General features: G+C 37.6%; 1 protein-coding gene across 4 annotated transcripts in view; it reads left to right on the forward strand.

Annotated features, from left to right (window-relative positions):
• The window catches only part of map6a (microtubule-associated protein 6a), a 35,071-nt gene extending 15,237 nt beyond the window's left edge, over positions 1 to 19,834 (forward strand). Inside the window, exons 4-7 of one of the 4 annotated variants that reach the window (XM_077505391.1) lie at positions 7,667 to 7,880; positions 9,308 to 9,522; positions 16,346 to 16,456; positions 19,428 to 19,834. In XM_077505391.1, the coding sequence (XP_077361517.1) occupies positions 7,667 to 7,880; positions 9,308 to 9,522; positions 16,346 to 16,456; positions 19,428 to 19,593 (706 nt within the window). In that variant the 3' untranslated portion in view covers positions 19,594 to 19,834. Of the gene's footprint in view, positions 1 to 7,666; positions 7,881 to 9,307; positions 9,523 to 16,345; positions 16,458 to 19,427 lie in introns of those variants that run through there. The other 3 variants (XM_077505388.1, XM_077505390.1, XM_077505392.1) reach the window with 3 other exon arrangements.
• The last annotated feature ends 141 nt before the right edge of the window (positions 19,835 to 19,975 follow it).

A 19,975-nucleotide genomic window follows, 5' to 3' on the forward strand; every position in this document is an offset into this window, starting at 1 on the left:
CGGATGCTGAAGTATCAAGTCACGTGTGTCAGTCATTGTGCATTGTCGAAGCTTGTAGTCGTTTATTAAATGTTAAAAAAATCTTCTTTTTTTTTCTTCATTTTCTTCCCTTGAAGAGGGCCAAGATTTTATTCATCATTGAAATAGAATACATCTAATTATTGTAAACCGTCTGCACTCGTGAGTTGCCTTCGGAAGAAGCACAGCTGATGATGCGGTCTGATGCCATGTGAGATTAGTGTGTCTTTGCGGTGCAGCTGGTTGGAGACCCACTGCCGTGTACGTGGGAGTGTGTAGTGTGTAGTGGAGCAGGGTGCAGCCCAGGGCACCGTAACCCCCCCCCCACACACGGCCCACCCTTATCCTCTGTCTTCCCCCTGCCAGTGGAGCCTCAAAGCAGGTCAACTATGGGTTAATATTATGGATGGTGGGCACAAATCACACAACATGTGCTGAAATGGCATCAAGTGCTCATTTGGAGTACGTTGGAAATGCAAATACGCTGGATAGTCACTGCATTGCTGCTCTGCAGCTGCACTGGAATGTTGAAATATTCAGCCATCGTACACTAAAATACCAAATATATAGTGGTCTTTAACTGATGCATTTTTTTTTTTTTTCCCCCCAGTAGCAGTGCCCCATTCATCACTTGTACGTCGCCTATGCCAGCTAAGCTATTATTAGAATACATACGACCTCAGTTATCATCAGCTGCCTGTTAGCCTGCTGCTACATTCTGTGCAAAACGGCCCATCCAGCCATCTATCCATTTGCTATGTTAGGGATTGGAACGACATCCAAACATCACGATACGATATTATCAAGATATTGTGGGGGCGTTGGCGAGATTGAAAAAAGATCACAATATTGTAAAAAAGAGCTCATATTAAAAAAAAAAAAAAAAAAGCATAATATTGTGCTTTTGTACATAACAGAAATGCATATAAACTACCTACAATCTCTAATAACAATATTGAGGCACCTACTTGCTAATGCAAGCACACGTTGATCGCTTCACAAGCAAATTCGGTTCCCCTTCATCTGACAATTAGCATCGATTTGAAACATAGAAGGCCAAAACATCCCTAATAAAATGAAATTGCACTAATAAAATAGCCACTAGAGGGTGCTAGAACTGCACAAATGGAAATCAACCTTTTTTTTTTTTATATAAAAAGATGTGTTCCTTTTAAACATTGTGAACATGACGACGACGATTTGGTGAAGTCAGCCCCTATAAGCTTTATGCATCTCCACTAAATATGATCATGTGGAATATGAATTAAGCAGAGAAATCCACCCATCTTTATCTATCTCAGGGGGCGGCCATTTTGTCACTTTCGTTCGACTGAAAATGAATTGGATCTTTAGAAAATAGTGACGAGTGAGAGACATCAGCTGCCTGAGCCTTTTGTTTCTGTTCTCTCTCTCTTTTTTTTTTTTTTTTTTTTTAAACAGACAAAGCCTACTTTGTCATTGTGTGATCTGCAATGACCAAAAGGGAACTTTTTTTTTTTTTTTTTTACTCTTATTTAAGTCAATAGGCAAAAATAGCATATAAAGTGTATTTTTATCACTGATAATGAAGCCAAAGCTGCAATGTTCATTGAGATCTGAAGAGACTTGATTTTATTGCAGTGAAATCGAACCAAATCCCTTGAAAAGGGACTTTGAAATGTTTAAAAAATAAAATAAAATCCTCCTCTCTTCTGAATGAGTTTGTAGCCCACAGCAGCGTGATTGAATATTGTTGGATTTTGAGGATGATCCTCTTAGAGAGCCAGCAAAGTGTCGTGTTTCTCGTCACAAGCACCCCCGTAAAAAAAAAAAAAATCGACTTCAGCAAGACCGAAATGGGGCACAGCGACAAGAAACTGCGCGATATCTCTCTTCGCCAGAAAGTGCAACCGATTGTCCGTAAAACTGCTTTTTGATTTTCGTGCTCTGTTGTCGTTAAGCCGAGTTCACATATTGTTGCCAAATGTAATCCGAAAATCTCGACCGATACACGTTTGTTCCATCAGTTCCTACAAAAGCTGCTTTATGTAACACATTTAATCTCATATTAGCATGTGTGATTACAGTTAATTCACACTGCATATACCCTTGGACAGGTTGTGTAAGATACTGACCTCGCCTTCTTTAAATATGTGAAAAGCAAAAAGTCACCTACATCATACCGTATATTACCCAAAGAGAGTATTGACCCGAAGCCAGTATTTATGGCCGCTGATGCGACAATAAAAAAAAAAAAGCTGGGTTCATTGATTCCCTGGAATACTCTGGTAGAATCTGCCAGAGCATTATCACTCGCACTGGGCACTCGTGGAGGGAAAAATCAGCAAGTAATCAACACCCCACTTAAAAAAAAAAAATAAAAAAAAAAAAAAAATAAAAAAAAAAAATAAAAAAAAAAAAAAGCTAATATTATAAATGCCTATAGATGCCAAACTTAGTTTCCAACCAAGATACTGCAAGACATTGCAAAGCGCTACACGAAGCTTCTTAGCTCACACCAACTCCAGTTTGCCACAAAATGGCGGCAAAAAAATTGTTTTGTGAAACATGAAATATGGCCGCATCTTTTAGTCACTGACACAGTAATTTTATCATAATTTATCAAATGTAGTTAAAATTAAAAACATGTACTGTATCGTTAAAAAAAACAAAAAAAAAACGAGCGTCATACGCATTTGTGCTGAGGTCGTTTTTCTGCCACTAGATGGCAGCGAGTGCATTTTTCTTTTCATACTTAGAGCTAGTTCATCTTTAACATGAAATAACTTGTGAAATTCTGCACATTTTTAAAATTGTAAAATTGGCCCCAATGTCCACAAATGTATGCATTATTATAATGAAATAAAATAGTGGCGCTCAAGGAACTTGAAATTAACTGACAATTAACGCACTAATTTTGACACCCCTAGTTTAATGCGTTCAAGTTTTTCAATAGGCTTAAATAGGGCTATTTATTTATTTATTTATTTATTTATTTATTTCAAATTGTATGGTTTGATCGCGGACGGGTCTTGGAATGTATCCCCCCCAGCAATAAACATGTTTACTGTAGCTAGGCTAGCTGCTACCTTTTGAGAACGCCATTCACCACTGTACTAGCAATTTCTTGCTAACTCTTTCCTTGTCATTTCTATTGTTCTAAGATTTGGAGGACGCAAGTTCTAAAGTTGTGCTAACGTTTGACCTTCATAACATACGTCCGCCTCACTTTTGAGCTTCACTGACTGGCCGTCGAAAAGTTAGCGGCGGCTCTGCGCATGCTAGTTGCGCATGCTAGTTGCCGCCAGTGTTTCAAGACTTACTCAGTGTGGTTGTTTTTATTTATCCGATAATTGACAGTTATATGACATCGGTCGTTAAAAACCCATTTGAATGTAAATAAAGGACCCCCTCCATGGATGACGCAAACTGGTGGTGAGCGCATGCGCAGTATTACGTACTTTCGACTCGCCTCGGTTTGTTATGATATGCTTCCAATTGTTTCCACATCAGCTTTCATCCTGATTGGCTAGCGTGCCCCTCCCAGAGTCTGTTGCTTCGAAAGGCCCTCATGTTGGCCCGCATCCAACATTTGATAGCTTAAATATGCTCATATTTTTCTTGTACAAGGATCGAGGAGATGTTTATTGGCCAATACCATAGTAAAAGATTGTCCGAGTCTTCGTCAGGATAGCAAGCCCATATTGTGCCACATTCAAGCGGCGTTGCATGCTGCGTCCTGGCGCGTTTCCACTCCTGTCAGCGCCGGCGATTGGTTGCAGCGAAGAACCCTTTCCCGGCACATAAACTGCACCGCAGCGGGTCGGCCCGGGCAGCAGCTTTACCCTCAAAAGCAGGAAATAATATCGCGATGACAAGAATAGCTTGTGTCGCAGCGATGCGTACCGAAAAACAAACATCCTCCAAAATAATCATGAGAGGGCATATATTTGAAATATTCTGAAATTCTGCTATTAGTGAATAAATGAGAGGCACCTCAATATTGAAATGGGTATTTTTATAGATGTCGTTATTTTGGAGGGCCTAAGACAATCCAAGTCATGGAGCCCTCCATGTCCGTTAGACTGCAAAGATTTTGCATATTAATGGTCATCATTACCATCAACAACAAAAAAAGTGTGAATTTGAGAAATTTAATTTGAAGGAAATCAAAAACTTTATTTGGGGTCCTTTGGATGCATTTTTAGTTCCGTCGAAATCAAAATTGATGTCTGTCAATACGAAATAAATGTTTTTCACAATAAAATCAATACCTTTACCCTATTTTGAATGGATATTATTACTTTCAATGAACTGCTGATTGCAACCCTTTTTGTCCATATATGGACATGATAAAACTCTTGACAATGATAAATTTAAACAAAGCCTAAAGCAGCAAATAGATCATGACGCACTCAGTCGTAAGCTGTTTTTATTGTACCGTTTTCAGCATTTAAAATGGATCATAATTTTAACATTTATTGAACAAAATAACGAACGTGTTAATAAAAATGCAAAAAAAAAATGGACCTAGAAAATATAGTATATTGTTTCCAGAAATGATGTCAAAGTAAGCCTTTGACAGTTTTCTAAATAATTCTCTTATTGTTACGTTTTCGCTGTTATGTGTGTACTTTTGAGATTGTCTTGTGGTGGCCATGACGTGCTCTTCCTCTCTGATGCACCGTACGGCCGTTGGGCATGTGATGTCTGCCATCTTGTGGTTAACACAGGCATTACAAAAAAAAATACAACAAAGATTATAAGACTGAGGCACATTTTACGTTTAAGTGACTTGTAAATGAGTTGAATGGGAATCAGTCAGTGAGGCGCAAGGCACAAATCTTGGGAAAATGTGTTTTGTTATCATTCATCCGTATGTTTGTGAGTTAGCAGACTGCTTTCAGGTTCACGGACGATGACGAACAGAAAGGTTGGTGCTGTTCATGTGATTGTGGCGGGTGGACTGTTCCATTGAATCGGTTTATTCGTTTTCAAATACACCACCCCGCTTCAAAGTATTCTGAAAATATATATAATAGACGTTTGTATTCCTTTTTCAATAACCGTTTTGTGTTTACTGCGTACAGTAGGTACAATGTGTTATTGTACAGGCTGGTGTACCGCAATGTGGAACGTTTATACTGTGGCGTCATCGAAGTGTTTTATCCCCTTGTCCTCGCATGCCATTGTGTAATCTGTCTTTGCTCTATGGCCTCTTGGTCCATCCCGGCCGGCCCTGAAAGCGAGCCAAAGTCCTCTTATATAATCATCACTCTGTGTGTGTGATTTTCATCCCTCCGGTGCACTGATGGACGGTCGTCGTTTCTCTTTCTCAAACGGCAACGTTCCACTCATCAGCCTTTGTGCTCGGAACAATTTACTTTTCACGAGTATGACATTTGAGCCCTCGGGCTTGTTTAATAAATGTTAAAAGTGTGGACATATTTGTGCCAGAGGAGTCGTTGAAATGTAAACGTGAGCAAGCCAAACAACTGGACGATGAAGTCGATTTATCACCTTATATTTTAGCTTAATTTTTGACATGTCGGTTCTATTTTGGTTACATGCACAGCTTTTGTTTGATGAATTTAAAAGGATACTTTACTTATTTAGCCATTTTTGGTAGTCAAACATTAATATTTTGCCTCTAGTGAATTTGACAATTTCGTTATTTTTTATGTACAATTAGTACCTTTCAAAAACGATTGAAAATGACATCACAATGTTCTTGGGTGACCAATGACAGCTTAGCTTGTGAATGTCACATGACCAAACCTAGAAAACAGATGAGCTGTGATTGGTTACCTGATCCCTTGTGACGTCATTTTCAGTCGACAGCAAGTTGCAAAATGTGTTTTGAAAGGTACGAATTGTATGTGGAAAAATAATGAAAGTATCAAATTAATTATAGACAAAATGTTAACTTTTTATTGCTATAATGGGCTAAATAAGTGAAGTATCCCTTTAAGAAAGACTACTGGCGTATTTTAGATGTTTAGATGTATTTTAGATAACAAGTGTCTGTTTACAAAACGTGCTGTTCGTGATGTCAACCTTTACTCCTTTAGGTGAAGTCTGGGCCTATGTGATGCTGTTCTTTAGTCCGTTACGATTCACTCACTGTCTGTAGGTGCAATCTGAGAATTGTGGCTGGTTTGCCGGATTATTGCTAAGCTTCTTCTTGAGTTTCTGCCTCTTGATGTGAAAAAATTTGTGTCTGCATTTGGGATCCAAACCTTTCAGTGCACAACAGAAGCTGTCATTGCAGCATTTTTCTGTGTCTTTTAGCATAGCACTTGTAAGGATGTGACAAACGTATACTTTTTAAAAAATATCTTTTTCTTCTTCCAAAAAGGGTTTCCAAATTAAAGTCTTTCATTCGCCACTTGCTTGGTTATTGTTCCCAATGCAGCCTCATTACAACGTTCCGTTTTTAACCTGTGAAAAAAATTATTCTTCTCTATAAATAGAAAGTAATCCACAGTCTCCTTAGGATTTATTGATTTTGTAGTCTTGGTCAGACGTTTTTTTGTTTTGTTTTTTTCCTAATGATGCAGCAGGACAGCAGCCAAGTATTGACTGTTTCTCTTTGTGCGTCAAGCCGCTGCCTTAATGTAACACTTTCCTTTATTTATACAGTGACCGCAAGGACATTTAAATGTGCCTCGTTGTTGTTTACAGTGTGCGTTCATGACTCTGCCAGAGCCAAAGGGGAAGAAGACATCGGATTAGTCTCAAGCAGAGTTGCGTTTCCACTCTTGTAATTGGCCACCGAATGACTCCACTCGAAGGCCCCCAAGTATGGAGGACCAAAAGTGCCAAAATTTGAAATAAATAAATGACTAAAAGTGAAAATAAAAATGAATATAAAAAAAATATAATTCGAAAATTATATCTAAAAAAAATAAATATAAATGGAAATAAATCCGTTTTTATTTTCACTTTTAGTCATTTATTTATTTAGACATGTATTAATTTATTTAGACATCTATTTATTTAGTCATTTATTTTATTTAGTCATTTATTTACGACGATCGTGTCCGTGTCACCTCAACTTGCGACTTGAGTTGTTAGACAACAAGAACAGAAAGTGGAAAACACGCTTAGGACCGCCCCCTCATTTCGACTTGGCTGTGTGGCCCACAACTACCAAAATTCAAAATAAATACATGACTAAATAAATGTCTAAATAAATGACTAAATAAATGTCTAAATAAATAGATAAATAAATGACTAAATAAATAAATAAATAAATAAATAACAAAAAGTGAAAATAAAAACGGATTTATTTCCATTTATATTTATTTTTTTTAGATATAATTTTCAAATTATATATTTTTTTATATTCGTTTTTATTTTCACTTTTAGACATTTATTTATTTATTTGGTCATTTTTTTATTTCGAATTTTGGCAGTTTTGGTCCGAAGAAGCAATTTGTTTGTTTTGAGTAAAGTTCACAAAGAGATATTAATCAATTAAAGATTTGATTTGATTAATTTATAAGTCTGGGTCGAATGCTTTTGATGTTTTTCCAAACTTTGAACAGAACATAGAAATAGAGTCATCACAATCAAATGGCATGGCAAGATTTATTTTTATTTTTTTGTGGAATTGATCGCATTCTGAAAAAGAGGTCGAACGACCACTTGGCTTGTGTTCCCGCAGAACGGAATTCAAGGCTTACAGAGACGTGAAGCCCGCGCAGATGATCCGGGCCAAGTCGCAGTACCTCCCCCCGGACGAGAAGACCAGGCTGGAAACCAGCTATAGCGCAACTTTCAAGGGACAGGCCCCGCTCCAGCCGGCCGACAATCGGGCCCAGGAGAGGCGCAGGATACGCAGTTTGTACAGCGAGCCATACGTCGACCCCATTAAACAGGTGAGCCGCCATCTTGGGCCATGTGTGGGCAAGTCCATTTTGATTTGATTTTTTTATAACAGTTATTTATTGATTGATTGATTGATTGATTGATATTTTAATGCAAATTTTCAGAGATGCTGCTGGCCTTAGGAACTCTCTGCACCTTCAGTTTTTTGTTTGAAATTAAAACTAAGATAAATAAACATGTAATACTTGAGACATTTTGGAATACTTTATTTAGTGTAGAAAACAATTGTTTGTTTTCATTTCATGTTTATTGACTAAGATTTAAAAAAAAAAAAAAAAAAAACTCCAATATTTTACTAACCTTAAAAGTTGCTCAATAAAAATATGCTTTAGTATTAAAAAAAAAAAAAAAAAAGAGCTGAACTTAGTATTTTTTCAAATTTGATCCCAATATTTTCCCTTTTAGTGAAAATGAATATCGGCTCCAAATATCGGTTATCGGCACCCTTGACTACTAATAATCGGTATCGGTATCAGCCCTGAAAAAAAACGGTAAATTCACCCCCAAAATGACATATATATTAAAATATAGTGTTTTTTAGGGGTGTGAATTGCCTCGTACCTGACGATTCGATTCGTATCACGATTCACAGGTCACGATTCGATTCGATACCGATTAATCCCGATACGAATTTATAAGTCGATTGTTGCGATTTTTTTCATTCAAATTTAGAAAATACTAATCAGTAAGCTTGTAGAGTGTAAGATTTATATGAAAATGTATTATTTATTTATCTGAAATTTCAGTCTTATAGAGGTTGTAATCTGTTTCATGTTTAAACAGCATTAAAATAAAATATTAAGGCTTAATGTTCCGTTCATATAACATTCTTCCATGCTTAAGGTGTGAATCCTAAAAAAAAAAAAAAAAAAACGATTTTGCCTATTATTGAATCGATTCGAGAATCGCGCGATGTAGTATCGCGATATATCGCCGAATCGATTTTTTTTTAACACCCCTAGTGTTTTTCCTAACAAAAAAAATGTAAATGAATGGCAATATTCCTTTAATTTCTCATTTCTGGTTCCTGATTGTAAAATGGCCGACACCGTCACGATTACTGATACTTTAAAATAAGTCTTGTATCTGCACTACCCGATATCGGTACTCGCCCATCATAAAATTTTAAATATACATAATAAAGGTGATAATAATAGTAATGGATTCAACGACGTGATATCTTTTCATGATTCCGAAGGTTCCGATGTCTGCAAAGCTCCGATTCTGGCTGCCTGCCCCGCAATCGAGTTCATAAAAATTGCGTTGCGCGACCTGCGCCGATATTTAGACGTGTTCCAGGTGGAACTTTAGTTCACTTTCAGCCGCTATCTTACTTTCTAGAAAAAAAAGTCACAATTGTGGAACGGAAATGGGAAAAAAACAAAAGAAGTATTTGAGCTGATGTCCGCTTCTTCAGGTGGACCGCTCCACCGTCCCTCGCACCCGAGCCAAGAAAGGCGGCGCCGCGGCCTGGGGCCAGGGCAAGCCAGCGAAGAAAGCCAAAGAGAAGCCGAGCGCGGCGCCGAGGGGCTCCAGGAAGACCACCTCGGACAACCAGCTCGTCAGACGCCCGCCGTTGGGGGACAAGGAGAAAAGTAAAGAGATGAACAACAAACTGGCCGAAGCGAAAGAGTAAAAAAAATCATTTAGCACCTTTCATATCTTATGTTTTTTTTGGGGGGGGGTCTACACAGAGGCTGCAAAATAGTTTTTTTTCTTTTCTGTTAACATCCTCCTTTTTTTTTTCTTTTTTTTTGCTTCTGCTTTGCTCCCATTCACTCTCCTTCTCTTTTTGTACTTTTGTACAATAATAGAATAAGATGACATGTCATCGATCCATTGTCTAATTTCAATGATTGCAGTCACAAGTGGGCATGAGTGTTTTTTTTTCTTCCTCCTCTGCTACTCCCACTCTGCTCGCCTCCATCTTCTGGTTGCCATGGCGACAGGCTTGCCGGCTTGCCAGCGCAACAGATGAAACGCTTCGCATGTGCCGGGCCGACCGAAGGCGCTTCTGGTGTTTTGTCTTGATAGGCTGAGAGGAGTTTATCAAAGACGATCGAAAGTATCGGATAGAAATAAGATGAGCGTCTTTGATGAACGTCACGCTCGTGTCTCCGATGTCTTGTTTCATCTTTGCTGCTGTTCGTCTTCGCGCTTTACGTCCGACTGTAAAGCATGATCAGAATTCTCCAAATCGGTCTTTAAATGAGAAATTTATAGTTGTTTGTATTCCTTGGAGAATTTGCCTCATTCATAATCATATGGCTATTTCAGTGTGGATTAGCTTAATACTATTTTAAGTATTTTTTTTTTTTTTTGCTATCAGACAATCTGGGTCACTCTATATGATTATGCATCAAAAATTATGCATATCACATAATAATAACATAATATTATCTCGGAACGTCCCCGCGGTCTTTAACTCATTTGCTCCCAATAACGTGTAAATACTTTTTTTTTTTATGTTTTAAGTGTCCCAAAGACGTATTTATATGTTTTTTGTTTTTTTTTATGCCAGAGCAAACATAAGGCTTTGATGCAGCCACTCAACTGCAAAGAATGGTTGCAGAAATGCTAATTACACAAATGGCCAGCAGGTGGCAGCAGAGCAAAGGAGATTTGTGAAAACTGATGAAACTGAGCTCTCTTCTAATGCTAATTGCTGTAAAACGGAATCAGATAGAAACATTTTTTCTTTCCTGATGAAAGAAGAGACTTTAATCTTTCTTTTGATAGGTTCCATGCTTTTATAGCAATTGAACACAATATTGTGAGGGCCTTGCAAAATCAGTCAAAATCCAGTAAAACAGCCGGGATTGCTTCTGTGAAAATGGCGGCGAGTGAATGAGTTAGAATTCAAATAGCGTCCTCGTATTTCTGGGAAGGGGGACAGTTTAGTGCAGCTAGAAGGCAAAGCCCATAAGTTAGCATAACCACGCACCAACACGTCGTTATTAGCGAAAGGGTTTCAAACGACGCTGTCATTACACGCACTCTGGCGATGGTGAGCACGACCAATGTGATTGGAGTGCCATAAAAGCTCACCATGACAATGTTATCAATAATATTAATGCTATATGAACATTATTTTGTACGGTTAGCTTGTGTAATGTTGGCATCATTATTTTTTGTTCATCGTCGCCCACATTGTCTTGTTCGAATTTAGCTGTGTAAGCAAGTATGTCGATTTTCAAGCTCATTTAACGTTGTCGGAGAAGTTAAATATGGTGGTTGCTGAATGCATGACGTGTATAAAAGGGGCGTGTCGTCAAGCATACCAAAGCGCAAAATGTAAAGACGTGATTTTTATTTATTTTTTTTTTTTAATTGTGGATTTAAAGAGTTTCCTTCCTGTCATGTGTTGGATAAAGACGGTGACTTCATAAGTAAGCTGTTTTGTGATAATGTAGTTGTAACCATTATTGTGTGCATTTAAAGGGATACTTCACTTATTTAGCCCTTTATAGCAATAAAAAGTGAATATTTTGTCTATAATTAATTTGACACTTTCATTAATTTTTCACGTACAATTAGTACCTTTAAAAACACATTTTGCAACTTGCTGTCGACTGAAAATGACATCACAAAAGGGCTCAGGTAACCAATCACAGCTCAGCTGTTTTCTAGGTTTGGTCATGTGACATTCACAAGCTGAGCTGTGATTGGTTACCTGAGCCCTTGTGATGTCATTTGCAGTCGACAATTGTAAAATGTGTTTTTAAAGGTACTAATTGTACATGAAAAATAATGAAAATATCCAATTTATTATAGGCAAAATATTGACTGCCAAAAATGGCTAAATAAGGAAAGTATCTCTTTAACCGATGTTAGATATTGTACAGCCATCTTTCACAATACTCGTGCTTTAAAAGGGAAAATTGTCTTTAAATCAAAATGTTGAATGCGCCCCCACGAGTCTAATCATTGCATTCTAGCCAATATTATATTTGTGGAATATTAATTTCATTAATAAAATTATTTTTTTTTAAATCCTAAATAAGAACGGTTATTTTGTACTCTTCCGTTGTGTTACCTCACGTCATATTGTGCTGAAGTTTGAGGAATTGTATATAAAACAAATATGGACCCAACTATTAAATGACAGAAAAAAAAAAAAAGCTATTTAGAATAAAGTTACGAAAATGAACTCATCTACGGAGCCGCTAAGGTGGCATGGTAGAAAAAAATAAACTTTGCGTTCCCTTGCAATCTTTGCTGTTTTTTTCGCCTACCATGTTAACTTTGGTGCGCCGTCAACACTTCCGGGTCATCTTCCATGTGACCAAAAGTGACGTGTAAATAAAGCAGTGGGAAAATACATGCTTCAATCCTCGCCGCTTTGGGAACGCTGACGCTTTCCCAGTGCTTCGTTTCATGTTTACAAACGTTCCGTCCTCGTCAGTCAGAGTTAACTTTTTTTAAAAGTAACGTTTGCAGTCGTGGGGAGTCAGTTTACTCGCGTTTGAACTCAAACGGCCGTTTTGCGCGTCCTTTCCGACGTGAACTTTCTGTGAAAATATGCCGACACGTGTTTTTGCCTCCAGCTAAGCCCCGCCCTTTAAATTGCGTCCCGTTGTTTACAAATTTTGAAGGGGTCTATAGACTCGACACGTACGCAAACACAACGCGCTCACGACGTTACATCCTTTCCACTATTCACTGTTGCAATCATGACCACCAACGCATGAGCCATGCCAGCTGAAGGCCGGACTCGTTTCAATTTTGCAGCCTTTGGGAAGGGGTGTCGGGGGGAGGGGCCCATGTCATGGAAACAGGGCTTGGCACGCCACGGAACCGGTGCTATCGTTGTGGTTATAAGGTAAATAAGGATAAAAAGTATGGTCAAGGACGTTTTTGTCTTGACCACAAAAAAAAAAATGACTGTGACGTACTTGTATCTTTGCTTGCTCATATTTAAAGAAACATTACAAATAAATGACCACCCCATAAAAAAAAAAAAATCAAAATAAAAGGTGTCTTCTGGCTTCTTTTTGTTGAAAGCGTTAGTGGTTGCAGGTATCGGTCAGTTTTGCTCCTGTCCCAGTCTTTGTCGACGGAAGCATCGAGCTGCCAATGTGGAGTAAACATTTTTGGCTGGCGAGTATGTTCGAACGTACTCGCAAATACGTTCGAACGTACTCGCAAATACGTTCGAACGTACTCGCAAATACGTTCGAACATACACGCAAATATGTTAGAACATACTCGCAAATACGTTGGAACATACACGCAAATATGTTCGAAAATACTCACAAATATGTTCGAACATACTCGCAAATACGTTCGAACATACTCGCAAATACGTTCGAACATACACGCAAATACGTTCGAACATACTCGCAAATACGTTCGAACATACTCGCAAATACGTTCGAACATACTCGCAAATACGTTCGAACATACTCGCAAATACGTTCGAACATACACGCAAATATGTTCGAACATACTCGCAAATACGTTCGAACATACTCGCAAATATGTTCGAACATACTCGCAAATACGTTCGAACATACACGCAAATATGTTAGAACATACTCGCAAATACGTTCGAACATACTCGCAAATACGTTCGAACATACTCGCAAATACGTTCGAACATACTCGCAAATACGTTCGAACATACACGCAAATATGTTAGAACATACTCGCAAATATGTTAGAACATACTCGCAAATATGTTGGAACATACTCGCAAATATGTTAGAACATACTCGCAAATATGTTGGAACATACTCGCAAATATGTTAGAACATACTCGCAAATATGTTCGAACATACTCGCAAATATGTTAGAACATACTCGCAAATATGTTGGAACATACTCGCAAATATGTTGGAACATACTCGCAAATACGTTCGAACGTACTCGCAAATATGTTGGAACATACTCGCAAATATGTTCGAACATACACGCAAATATGTTGGAACATACTCGCAAATATGTTAGAACATACTCGCAAATATGTTGGAACATACTCGCAAATATGTTCGAACATACTCGCAAATATGTTAGAACATACTCTCAAATACGTTTGAACATACTCGCAAATACGTTCGAACGTACTCGCAAATACGTTCGAACATACTCGCAAATACGTTCGAACGTACTCGCAAATATGTTCGAACATACTCGCAAATACGTTCGAACGTACTCGCAAATACGTTCGAACGTACTCGCAAATATGTTCGAACATACTCGCAAATACGCTCGAACATACTCGCAAATACGTTCGAACGTACTCGCAAATATGTTCGAACATACTCGCAAATACGTTCGAGCGTACTTGTAGGCTACATGCTACAAAGTTAGCATACCTTCCCATAATGCCACGGGGTATTAGTTGCGCATGCGCGAGTGAAAAAAAAATGACGAACCTAAATCATGCACGGCAGACATAATAAATCGTAAAAGTTACGAATGAACACTGTTTTTTGTCTACTTCATTTTCTAATGAATTGGTAATGTGGCCCAGATGCCTAAAAAAAAAATTGGGTTTTGTTTTCACTCGCGCATGCACAAATAATACCCCGTGGCATTCTGGGAAGGTATGCTAACTTTGTAGCATGTAGCCGACATGTACGTTGGAACATATTTGCGAGTATGTTGGAACGTATTTGTGTGTATGTTCGAACATACACGCCAGCCAAAAATGTTTACTCCACACTGGCAGCTCTGCGCTTCCGTATTTGTCAAACAAAGTCAGGAAATCCACATGGAAGAGAATTTTCCATTCTTTCTATGCTTATCCAAGATTGCACCGCATTCTGGCATGACCTTTGGCATTCGTTTTATGATGCATGTTGCCCTCGTGAGAAGAATATATGATTGTTTTTTTTTGGCATTATATCTGTAATACTGATGCATCTCAATGTTATTTGTGGAAAACGTCATTTATTTCAGTAGTTCAATTCATAAATTGACATATATAGATCAACTACATAGAGCATGAAATATTTTTACATTTTATTTGTTATAATTTTGACGGCAAAAATGTACAATCTCAAGAATTACACAAAGAAAAGATTTGTAACATTTGATAGGAATTGGCTCTCTGATTTTTTTTTTTCCCGCCTACACAACACAATGTCGAATGATTCTATATTATGAGTTGCACTTTTTGAATTGAACGGTTAAAATAAACAAACTTTTCCATGTTGTTGTAATTCATGGAGATGCGCACGTATTATATTTCAAGGGATCATGTGGCTTTAGGACAATGTGCATGTCTGGAAACGTATTCAAGAAAAAGATGTCATGTGCTTGTTTTGACCTCTGTTTACTGTCCAGAAGTACAAACCCCAATTCCAATGAAGTTGAGACGCTGTGTAAAAACAAAAACTGACACTCTTACGTCGCCTTTTCTTTTAACAAAAAAAAGTGGCAAATTTGCCACTTTTTTTATTGTCATATTAAAATCATTTTTTCCTTGTCATATTGCCCCCGCCCCCTAAAAAAAAAAAAATATATATATATATATATATATATATATATATATATATATATATATATATATATATAGGGGTGTTAATAAAAATCGATTCGGCGATATATCGCGATACTACATCGCGCGATTCTCGAATCGATTCAATAATCGGCAGAATCGATTTTTTTTTTTTTTTTTTTTTTTTTTTTTTTTAGGATTCACACCTTGAGCATGGAAGAATGTTATATGAACGGAACATTAAGCCTTAATATTTTATTTTAATGCTGTTCAAACATGAAACAGATTACAACCTCTATAAGACTGAAATTTCAGATCAATAAATAATACATTTTCATATAAATCTTACACTCTACAAGCTTACTGATTAGTATTTTCTAAATTTGAATGAAAAAAATCGCAACAATCGACTTATAAATTCGTATCGGGATTAATCGGTATCGAATCGTGACCTGTGAATCGTGATACGAATCGAATCGTCAGGTACTAGGCAATTCACACTCCTAATATATATATATATATATATATATATATATATATATATATATATTTGTACGTGGCCCTAATACACTGCTGTACATTTGTAGATTTAGCGACAACAATTTTTTGAAGTATACTCGCGTCCATATGGGAACACCCTTTAAATGATGCCGGTTTTTAATGCAGCGCCGCCCGAGGGATCAAAGGTCACGGGGCATTCGGTGTCGCTTATATGTGCAGAAATGTCTGTCGATTCTCTGAATCTTGCGATGATGTCATGGAGCGTAAAATAAGGAAATCTTTCAATTCCGAGCAATTGTCGGGATGCGTCTTTTATACCCAATCATGGCACGCACCTGCGGGCCGCCCCAAACAGGTGTTTTTACACAACATCCCAACTTCATTGCAACCGTGGTTTGTACGAAAGAAACATATATATTCTTTCTCACAGCTCTGTCAAGAGTATTTGGGGGGGATGTCAAGTTGAGATGATTTTTTTTGCTAATGAGTGACATTTGTATTCGTTTGAAGGCTTGCGCTAAAACAGCACCACTACATACAGCTGTGCCAGCCAATCCGAGATATTGGCTGGGTTCAGACCCTAAAGCAGCACCTGTGGGGCTGCGCGCTACCCAATCCCAGGTAACCCTCAAAAGAATCACGCCGAAGACGGCGGCCGAAGGCAAATGCTACTTTCATTCCCATTCATGACCACCGAAATGTCATTTGGTTTTTTTTAAATCTTGCTTTTTGCTTTCGGTTTTATTTCAATGGTGAAGCACCTCCACAGCACCTTAGATCAGCGTTACCACGTATTTCTCTTCCATATGGACACCGGCGTGGTGGTGTTGGGGTCGGGGGGGGGGCCGCCTGCTGTCGCCTCCTGCATGTAAGCTTCCTTACATGGAGCTTCAGGTCGCAGCCTTGCTTATTAAACCTGCTGGAATGCACAGAATTTATTTGTTATTTTTTTGTTGACCGCTATAATTGCATGTAAAATGTTCAATGAACCCCCATGGAGGACGATCGGGGGAGGGGCTAACTTTTGACCTCATTTGAGGTTTCCCCACACTCACGTCATCACATCACTACAGTGGATACAGAAAGTGAACATTTTGGTGGCCACGCTTGCGACTCAAAACGTGTCTCAAATCGAGAAAAACATTTACGACATTAGGCAAAAAAAAATCTAATAAAATGTTTCGAGAACGTTTAGCAAACGTGTGACATTGAATGTCTACTATCGATGCTAACACTTAGCATGTTAATCGCGTTTGCTGTTAGCATGAAGCTGCGCAGGAAATGTTTTTGTTCACGTTTGGTTTGACAATAAACTTCTACTTCGTGTGGTGAATTTAGTGAAAGGAAGATTTGTACGATTTCTATTTGTAATCACTTTAAAACACGGGTGTCCAAACTACGGCCCGGGGGCCATTCGCGGCCCACCGTCCATTTTTCAGTGGCCCGCGACGTATGCTAGAAAAATGCCATTTGACTCAGTTCAAATCAAATCAACAAAAGAAAAATGTTTGGAGATGATCAAAGTAAGAAGGGAGGATATCAAAAAACAGGTGACATTAAAGGTTATTTTAGTCAACTAAAACTCATTTTTAAAAAAATTCAAAAAACAATATTGTTACTGAAATAAAATCAAAATGAAAATCCTTTTAAAAAAATGAAAACTAACTCTAATTATAGCAAACGCGTCCTTCGTTTGAGTCTTTGCTAATTAATTCAATGCATGAGCCTTTGGGGATGATTTGAAATGTGATTTTTATTAGATGTATTTTGTTAGAAACTGGAATAATGAAGTTTGAAAGTATGTCACACGGAAGTGACGTCATCTAGCAGCAGCCAATAGAAAAGCACCAAAAGATGATGTCACTCCCATGTTGTTTTTTAAATATTACGCACAAGTAATACACATGAAAAAAAACTAACACTAATACTGAAACTAACAAACTAAACTAAAACTAAGCATTTTTTAAAGAACTAAACTAATAAAATGTAATTCAAATGAAAAATTCCCAAACTATAATAACCTTACTGCCACATTACAAATAAATTGGTTTACATACTGTCGCATTTTTCTACATATGCAAAAGCACAAATCAATTATTTGCACAATTTTTAGGACTAAACTCAATTTCTCTTCATAACATTTATGTGGCCCTTGCGTCCTTCCGATTTTCCGTATGTGGCCCTCAAATGAAAAAGTTTACACACCCGTGCTTTAAAGTTATTTTGTGAAATAATGCGTATCTTGACGACAACTTTCTGTATCCACTGCATATTCTGCATATGCACAGTTGTCGATTGTTGACTTGAGTTTGTGACAAGGTTGGAATGTGTTCTGAAAGCATGCCTTCACTCTTTTGTTTTTTGGTTGTTGTTGGACCTGCAATTGACGAGAATATTTATGGCGTGTTGATGTGCGTTCAACTTGGGTAAGTACAAAGAGGCTCGACGAGAGTTACGTTGACAATCGGTTGTTGTCAGTACAGTGCTCAGTCTAAACTATTACTGGTCACCCGAATCTGATTTGAATGTGATTTTGTTGCAATATTGTCATTTTCACCATGAACAGAAAAGAACACCCCGAGACCCTCATTGCGTTGGCCCCCTTTTGAACCTTTGACATCAAAATACAATGCCAATTCTTAATTACAGACATTCTATTCTCCCAAAACCCTTTTTTTTTTTTTTTTTGCTATTCACAAATTTGTGCTACGTTAAGTATAGTAAAAAAAATAATCCTAAAAATTGTACAAATAATTGATTTGTGCTTTTGCATATTTAGAAAAATACTACAGTATATAAACCAATTTATTTGTAATATGGCAGTCGGGTTATTATAGTTTTGGAATTTTTCATTTTAGTTAGTAAAAAATGCTTAGTTTTAGCTTGTTAGTTTCAATATTAGTATTAGTTTTGTTTTTTGTTTTTTTTAAAGGGTATTATGCACAATATTTAAAAAACAACATCTGAATGTGCTTTTCTATTGGCTGCTGCTAGATGACGTCACTTCTGTGTGACCATACTTTCAAACGTCATTATTCCGGTTTATATCAAAATAAATCGACTAGAAATTAAATTTAAAATCATCCCCAAAGGCGCATGCATTCAATTAATTAGCAAAGACTAAAACGAAGGACATGTTTGCGATAATTATAGTTAGTTTTAGTTTGTTTTGTAAACATAAAATGTAGTTTCAGTTAGTGTTCATTTATTAAAAAGCATTTTTGTTTTTATTTATTTTTGGTAACAATATTGTTTTTTGAATGTTAGTTTTTTGTTTTTTTTGTGTTAGTTTTAGTTAACTAAAATAACCTTGAATGTCACCTGTTTTTCGATACCCTCAATTCTTACTTTGACCATTTCCAAACATTTTTGTTTTGTTGATTTTATTTGAACTGAGTCAAACGTCATTTTTAGCATATGTCGCAGGCCACTGAAAAATGGACGGCGGGCCGCAAATGGCCCCCGCGCTGTAGTTTGGACACCACTGGTTTAAATCCTCAAATGAGCGGTCGCAGGGTGCTCAACTCAGCCGGGAGACTTTTTGTTGTGTTCTTTCTCCTTCTTGACGCCTTAACCGTGTGCTGCCTCCTAGAGATGCTCAGGACGAGTTTGTCCGACCCGGTCATCATCATTCCCAGGGTGCTGCTGGAGGAGAACCAGAACCAGAACCAGAACCAGAACCACTGCTGGAAAGACCAGAACAGCCGCACGGCAGCGGAGTCGTGCGATTTGCCCTCGATTTGAGCCAGACTGAGTAGTAATGTGACGCACACACATTTTATTTTTTATTTTTTGAAAATGCATGTCTGAGTTAGGTTTGGCCTGCGGCATTATCGAAAAGGTGCTATATCATTTTTTTGGGTTCTTGTTTTACGCATTGTATTTTGAAGCTGTATTGACAAATAATCCAAGAGAAACACACCATGAAGTGCTAAAATCACATCGAAAGAAATCTGTATACAGTTACGGTGTAAATAAAATATCAACACTTGCAACAAATGAAGTATTTTTGTTTTAATGTTTACGTTGTGGCAAGTCGCGTTTTAAGCGGGAAAATGGCAACTTTTATAATAGCGTTGGTGGAATATGAAGCTTCACTGCCAGTGAGCGCTTCTGTGTTGTCAGATGCTTAACAAAATG

The sequence above is a fragment of the Festucalex cinctus genome, chromosome 18 (genome assembly GCF_051991245.1).
Source record: "Festucalex cinctus isolate MCC-2025b chromosome 18, RoL_Fcin_1.0, whole genome shotgun sequence".
NCBI classification, from domain to species: Eukaryota; Metazoa; Chordata; class Actinopteri; order Syngnathiformes; family Syngnathidae; genus Festucalex; species Festucalex cinctus.